We start from the raw sequence: 8152 nt of genomic DNA, 5'->3' as shown, positions 1-8152 counted from the left end.
AATTAAAAAACAAAAATAACATAGAGAAACATTTTTCTGATATTGTCTGCTTCTGGCCAGGATTCATCTGACATAAGTGAAGACACCTCTGGTGCCATGGCCTCTTTCATGCATGGTGCAACTTCTGGAAGTTCTACCTTTTCTGGATGGTCCTCATCAATATTTTGTTTTAAATATTACATTTAAATTAATTATATTGTCTGATCATTTCCACATTCTAGTGGGTCATCTTTCTTGGGTTTGGGAACAAGTATAGCTCTCTTCTGGTCAGTTGGTCAGTGTCTTCCAAACTTCTTGGCACAGACTGGTAAGTATGTCCAGAGCTGCATCTGTTAATTGGTATTCCATTGATTCCTGGGACCTTCTTTTTGCCAATTCCTCCAATACATCTTGAACTACTTTCTCAACACCATTTGCTCTTTATCACATGGTGCTTCCTGAAATATTTCAGTGTTGACTAATTCCTTTTGGTATAGGGACTCTGTATTCCTTTTTTTTTTTTAATGCTTCCTGCACCTGTCAAGACTTTTCCTATAGTTTTTCTCAGTATTGCAACTTGTTTTCAATTCGAGTTGAGGCTTGAACTTGTTTTTCTTTCAATTTGAGAAATGCGTAAAGCTTTCTTCTCTTTTTATTTTACAATTCCAGCTCTTAGCACATTCCATCATAATATTTTGTAATCTTTGTGATACTTTTATAATACTTTGTAACAATTGAGCAGCCCTTTGGAATCTTCTGGTCATCTATATTCCTTTGAAATTCTTTCCCTTTGCTTTGGATTCTCAATATTCTAGTGCAATTTTTAGAGTCTCTTCTAACATACATTTTTGTCCTTTCTTTCTGCTCTGTTTTTATGATGACTATTTTCTTTCTTCAAAGCTGATATTTTTTTATATATTCCCCACAATCCATCTCATTTTCAATCATTAATGTTCAATGCACCAAAACCTCTTCTTTAGATGATTTTTAAACTTAGAAGTTATAAACTCAAGGTCATATTCTGGTTCTTGTGGACTTGGGATAAGCACCAATACATTCTCTTCCAGTCCTTTCATCTTCCAAATTTTTTTGCCATGTCTATGGTAATGACTGGGGTAATCAGGATGGGTGTGTCAGAGTCGGTGTGATTGGCACAGGGCAGAGCAGAGTTTAGGGCTATTGTACATAGGGTCACTATGAGTTGTGACTCGACGGCACATAACAACACATGGTAGGTTTATTTCATTTTCTTCAACTTCAACTTGAAGTTGCAAATGAGCCACTGACAGTCTATTCTTGTTGTGCTGATAATACTGACCTTCTCCACTATCTCTTCCACATATGTAATTGACTCAATTCTTGTGTTTGCCCCATCTGGTGAGGTCATAGTGTATAGCTTCTGCTTTTGTTTCATGTTTCTGTTTTTTGAGGTTATTTTTAAAAGAAAGGTATCTGCAATGAGTTTAGTCAGCAATAAGTTGGTTGAGGATAAGGAAGGGTTCAGAGCTATGTTCATTTGATTACTATGAGTCATAGTCAACTCAACAGGGCATAACAACAAGAAAAGCAATGTGAAGAACTATGATTTCATCCCACAAATCTTTCCAATAAGTTATTAAGGCTATTGTTCTTATTTATGATATGATATTAATCTTCTGAGAATAAACACAGTATTTTTAGTGTGTACCCCAGTACTGCCGACTTTAACAGGAGACCTAGTGACCTCATATGTCCTAGTCATTCATAGTGACTCATAGCCCCAGTGTAACATGTCTGGCTGCTAATCAAAAAGGTCACTAGTTTGAATCTACCAGTTTCTCTATGTGAGACAGATATGTAGTTTCTTCCCACAGAGATGGAGTAAATTTTGGAGTTTTAAAAAATTATAATATGTCATTCACAATACAGGTTCATTATTCATTTTGAGTCAATAAAATAATCAGTATATATTTTACATTTCTAAATTTTGAGGTATATTGAAGTGTGCATTTATTGCATATGGCATATACATAGCATTGCAAGGTCATTTATTTAAACAATGCATACATTTTAGAAAAAGTGTGTTCCAATAAATTTATGTAAATGAAAATATTTATTTTTATGTGAAAATTTTAATACCCTGAGCCAAGTAAATTATTTTTGTTCATGTGATATTCAGACTTAATGGAGCATCTGTATTTATGTTCATTAAATTTAGCATACATTTACGTGTGATTAGCTACATAGTAACTTACATTATTTTCTTATTTTCATTATTATAAATGCATAAAAAATAATAATGAAAGCTGCATAAATTACCAGCCTTCATGACTGATATGCATGTAACAACGGTATTGGAGACAATATTAAACCACAGTACTTTAAAATAATTAGTTGACAGTAATTTAATTTGAAAAATAATCAAAGCATAAAAACTTTCAGTTGGAAGCTAATATATTTTCTTTTAAAACTTGAAATATATTTTCTACTTGATTGTTAGAATGTATATATTTATTTATATATTTATAACATTGCAAATATATTTTATTCTTAAAAAAACTTGATTGTTTCTTTCAAAATGTATTTTAATATATTTTAAAAAATCATTTACTCCTCTAATTGTGCTCCAATAGAGCTCTGATGGCCTAGTGGCAAGAAGTTGCCCTACAATCTTGAAGGCACACAGTTCGAGGCCAACAGCTGCTCCATAGGAGCGGGCAATCTCTTCCTGTGCGATTAACTGCCTCTGAAAACCCACCAAATGTTCAGCTATCGGTTGGATCTGACTCTACGGCATACAACAACTACAACAACTGGTAATTGTTATTCAAAATAAATAAACTATAGGACAATGACTAGGGATGAGAGGAGAATTGATGCCTTTGAGCTGTTGCTGGAAGAGTGTTGAATATACCATGGACTGCTACAAGAACAAACAGGTTCATCCTGGAGAAGGTGAAATCAGGCTGCTCCTTGGGGGCAAGAATTCTGAAGCTTCATCTGACATATTTTGGACATGTTGCAAGGAGGTACCAATCCTTGGAGAGGGACATTGTGCTTGGAGGGAGGAGGGACAGTGCAGGAGAGGAAGACCTGCGATGGGATGCATTAGAATTCAGTCACTGGGGCTATGGGAGTAGGTGTGTCAGAGACAATGAGGTTGGCACAGGATAGAGCAGGGTTTAGGAGTGTTATACATAGGTTCACTGTGAGTCACAAGCAACTCAATGGCATATAACACCAATAACAAGTGCATATATGCAAAACTTTTTATACAGGAATGTACTATAATAGGTAAGAAATATCTTCATAAAAAATCATTTTTCTGAGGAGATACAATAAACTCTAATGGAATGTTTTCCATTAGTAACTCTTCTTTTCAGATATTTGTTTTCATTTCCAATTCTTAGACTATAACAAATCCATAATGTCATTATTTGCAGACTGGAAATTAATAAAAATGGCTAGTTGGTCCTATGAGTTGCAGTTGACTTGATGGCACTTAACAACAAGTTGGTAGAAGTCCATGCCAACTTGCAACCCTGAAATCATCTGGATACTCCTTTGTTTTTTAATTTCTGTGAATTTTTTCCTTACTCAGAAGGAGTAACAGGTGTTTTTCCACAACACTTCAACTGAAGAACTATGTGTATTATCTAGTCCACCTTCTCTTTGTCTTTAAAAAAAGAGAAAGAAAGCTAAGCCACTTGATCAAAGTTAGTGAACCAGTTTAAAAAAAAAAACCCAAATAACCTGAACTTTCTGACACTAATGTTTCTTTTCAGACTCTATGGTGAACCCACTTACTTAATATTCTCCAGTTTAAGACTGAGCTTTCTAAACAGATAGCTGTCATATCCAAGAGGAAAAAAGGTAGACTGGCAATTATTGTGAATTTCACTAGTTGTTTCAAAAAATGAACTATAATTTATATAATGCCACCAGCTGTCTAACTTTAAAGGACTCCTTACCTTATCTATTAAATGCATGATGGCGCTGAGTTGCTCATCTGTGTTCTCGGTGGCTACTTTCAGGTTGATGTTGTGGAGCACTCTATTAAGTATGTCGCTGTCCAGGGGCTGGTGCAGCTGGTCCTCAAGTCCCCAAACAGCCTGAGAATCTGAGTCAGCGACGACAGTGATGTTGGCAGTCCCGTATATTCGATCAATTCTGGCCCCACCTTTTGGGTTAAAAAGCACAATCTGGAAGCGTTTAGGAAATGGATATAAAGAAGCTGTCTCAGGGGTTAGGATGATATCCACCACCGTGTTTCTCTGGCCAGGTTCAAATAGCAGTATGCCTTCAGTTCTCACAAAATCCTTCCCAGACACAGCTGGAGATATGAGAGTACGGCCGATAGTTTCAGCACTCCTCAACTCCTGGAAATAAAATACCACCAAATAGTTAAAACTATACCATGTCTGATTTCAGTCTAGACAATTTTTTATTATTTCAACAAATGCTTTTTCTCATAAACAACATGATAAGCAAGACCAGCACTACAACTGATACATGGGAGAGAGACAATTGGCTTTTCTAATCTTCTAAAATAAATTGCTGTTGCTGCTGTGTACTATCAAGTCAGAATCAACCTATTGCTGACCCTCCAGCAGGTTTTCAGAGGCAATCAACTGCACAAGAAAAGAGTGCCCATTTTTCTCCTGCAGAGCAGCTGGTGGATTCAAAGTGCTGACCTTTGGGTTGTCAGTGCAGCTTCTTATCACTATGCCACCAGAGCTCCCTTAAAATAAATGACAAAGAAAAAAAAATCCTACAGTAATGAGAGTCAGAAAAAGAGATGTCTCTTAGAGGTGTTAACAAAGAAATAGGAATTCAAGATCAGAGAACAAACCAAGACAGGAAATTAGAAAAGAAATATCAGCGTTTCCATTTATAGAATTTCTCCAAATATGAATACAATAGAAAACATGAGTATGATGCTTTAAATAGCACATACAATCAAAAAAGAATGTTTCTGGAGTATGGGGAAGGGTAAAAAGGCAGTCATGAGAAGACAGAGGGAAAGAATTGGAAAGTGAAAAAACTGATCTCTCATTATTTTCTGTGTTTCATTGACTATGCAAAGGCATTTGACTATGTGGATCATAACAAACTCTGAGAAGAATGGGAATCCCAGAACACTTGATCGTTCTAATGCGAAACCTATACTTGGACCAGGGGCAGTCATCAGAACAGAGCAAGGGAACACTGCATGGTTCAAAATTGGGAGGGGCGTACGCCAGGGATGTGTCCTATCTTCATACCTTTTCAACCTATATGCAGAACAGATTATCCGGGAGGCTGGGCTCTATGAGGAGAAATGTGGGGTCAAGATTGGGGGATGATTTATCAACAGTCTGCGTTACGCAGATGACACAACCCTGCTTGCTGAAACTGAAGAGGACCTGAAGCACCTGCTGCAGAGGATCAAGGACTGCAGACTCCAATATGGATTGAAGCTCAATGTCAAAAAAACAAAGATTCTCACCACTGGACCAATTGGCAGCATCAGGATGGATGGTGAAGAGATTCAGATTGTACACAGCTTTAGTTTGCTTGGCTCCACAGTGAACACTCTTGGCACCAGTAGCCAGGAAATTAAAAGGTGCATTGCCATGGAAAGTCTGCTGTTAGGGACCTCTCCAGAGTACTGAAGAGCAATGGTGTCTTCCTGGAGACTAAGGTGCATTTGATATAGGCCATGATCTTCGCAATCACTTGTTATGCATCAGAGAGTTGGACAATGATCAAGGAGGATAGAAGGAGAATTGATGCCTTTGATCTGTGGTGCTGGAGAAGAGTATTGAGAATACCATGGACTGCTAGGAAAACAAACAGATTTGTCCCGGAAAGGGTTAAACCAGGTGGCTCCTTGGAGGCAAGGATTCTGAGGCTCCATCTAACACACTTATGACGTGTTGTGAGGAGAGATCAGTCCTTGGAGAAGGACATTGTGCTTGGGAGTGAGAAGGGACACCACAGGAGAGGAAGGCCCTCTATGAGGTGGATTGATTCAGTGACTGGGATAATCAGGATGGGAGTGTCAGAGACAGTGCGATTGGCACAGAACAGAGCAGAGTTTAGGGCTGTTGTACATAGGGTCGCTATGAGTCACAAGTGACTCGATGGCACATAACAACAACAACAACATTATTTTCAATCATACATGGAAATATCCTAAGGAGTAAGGTTCTGAACATATGTACCTCTGAGTTATTAAAATTATCCTTTTTAAAAATTTTAGAATTAAACAATGAACAAAAACCCAAGTGGTGGAGGAATCATATTTGTTTATTCAGCCAACAAACAGGGTACATATTAGGGTTACAGCTTGGAATTGCACAATACCTATTTCAGTGGGAGAGAGAGTGTAAAGACTGTGAAAGTAACAATATTAAATGAAGTTTAGACTTGTGAAAATATATAGCTAGGTAAAGAGATTAAGGTGACAGTTGTGTTTGTTGTTGTGTACTGTTGATTAGGAACCAACTCACAGCTAATCCTCCAGTGGATTTTCAGAGCAACAAATCACATGGGAGGAGACTGCCCCTTCCCCTGTGGAACAACTGGTGGATCTGACCTGTGTGTCTCTGGGATTAAAGAGTAGTTTCTTACCACTAGGTCACCAGGGCCTTCTAAGATGACAGCTGTTGTTGTTGTATGCCATCAAATCAGAACTGACCCTCCAGTGGCTTTTCAGAGCAGTATACACCATGGGAGAGACTGCCCATCTTCCTCCTGCAGAGCAGCTGGTAGATTAAAACTGCTGTCCTTTGGTATTGCAGCACAGCTTCTTACCACTAGGTTACCATAGATCCCTATCACTAGGCCACCAGAGCTCCCTACAGTGACAATAGATGTACTATCTTATTTTAGATGAGGCTGGTCATGGAAAATATTGAGGGATTATCTAAACAGAGACCTCAGTGAAGTAAAGGAACAGGCTAGGAAAGAATCTAGGGGATACATTTGAGTGAAGGAATATCAATTGCAATGGTCCTAAAACGGAAAACATTGGAGAAAACCAGAGGGTCATTCTGACGGGCAGAATATAAAGAATGCTAGCACCTGGAGCTAGAGCAATAGAAAGGGGGTATATCAAGGAGATCATTATTTTAACTATGGCAAGACAAGACGACAATATTTCAGCAGGAAGATGATATACTTGGTTTTATATTTTCTTGAATGTTCTGACTATTGTTTATTAGAGTATAGCAAGGCATGATCATAGAAGAAATGAAATGATAGGGGGTTTCTGTATTTCTGTGAACAAGAGGTAACGTTAGCTTGAAACAATGGATGAGAGAAGAGTGGGAAGCCTCCATGTTCTGAATATATTTTGAATACAACATCAGCAGGACTTTCTGATCAATTTGATGCTAGCTGTGGAGAAAAATATATTAAGGTTAACTCCAAGCAATTTTTCTGAGGTATCAGCCTGGGTAAAGTCTGTTCAGACTTATTTCTTATACAGGAAAAAAAGTATGAGATACCTTTTAAATATTCAAGCTGTCAATTGGTTGGAATAAAATATATGAGTATGGACCAGGAAAATACATAAGACTAAGAACAGATGTAGATTATGCCCCCTAAGCAAGGATTCTTGCTGGACTCTAACGTTTACTGGCCTGGCAGAGCCAGCTAAGGTAACAGTAAGGAGTTACATAGAAAACATAAAAGTCACATGGAAAATAGGAAAAGCAGGAAGTATGGTGTTCTAGATGCCTAGAGAAATTTCATACAATTCAATATGGAGAAAGAAATTAATTGAGTCAAAAGCTGGAGATCAATCAAGAGGGGTTTTCAAACACATTTTCAGTATGATGTTGTTGCTGCTGAGTACTGTCGAGTCAGAACTGGACCCATAGCTGACTTTCTAGTGCATTTTCAGAGGCAGTTTAATCACATAAGAGGAGATTGTCTATCTTTCTACTGTGAAGTTGTTGTTGTTGTTGTTAAGTGCCATTGAATAGCAGGCAACTCAATAGCTAGCCTATGAAGGAGAGTCCTCGACGCTTGGGTGCCTTTCATCCTCTCTCCAGGTTCATAGGGTTTCTGGAGGCAAGCTATTACAGAAGTGGATGCCACTCCTCCTTCCAAACTGTGAAGTAGCTGGAAATTTAAAGCTTTGAGATTGAAGTGCAGCTTCTTACCACCAGGCTACCAGTTCTCCCTTTTCAGTATAATGCTGTTG

At 38.0% G+C, this 8152-nt stretch overlaps 1 protein-coding gene across 1 annotated transcript in view; it reads right to left on the bottom strand.

Annotated features, from left to right (window-relative positions):
* The window catches only part of GPR98 (G protein-coupled receptor 98), a 1036968-nt gene that overhangs the window by 613388 nt on the left and 415428 nt on the right, over positions 1 to 8152 (bottom strand). The window contains exon 76 of the mRNA XM_006885387.1: positions 3930 to 4337. Within this exon, the coding sequence (XP_006885449.1) occupies positions 3930 to 4337 (408 nt within the window). The remainder of the gene's footprint in view (positions 1 to 3929; positions 4338 to 8152) is intronic.

Source organism: Elephantulus edwardii, unplaced genomic scaffold (assembly GCF_000299155.1).
Source record: "Elephantulus edwardii isolate Elephantulus edwardi_28Jun2011 unplaced genomic scaffold, EleEdw1.0 scaffold00043, whole genome shotgun sequence".
NCBI classification, from domain to species: Eukaryota; Metazoa; Chordata; class Mammalia; order Macroscelidea; family Macroscelididae; genus Elephantulus; species Elephantulus edwardii.
Note: the sequence above shows the minus strand (reverse complement) of the source record. Positions and strands in the feature narration are given on the sequence as shown.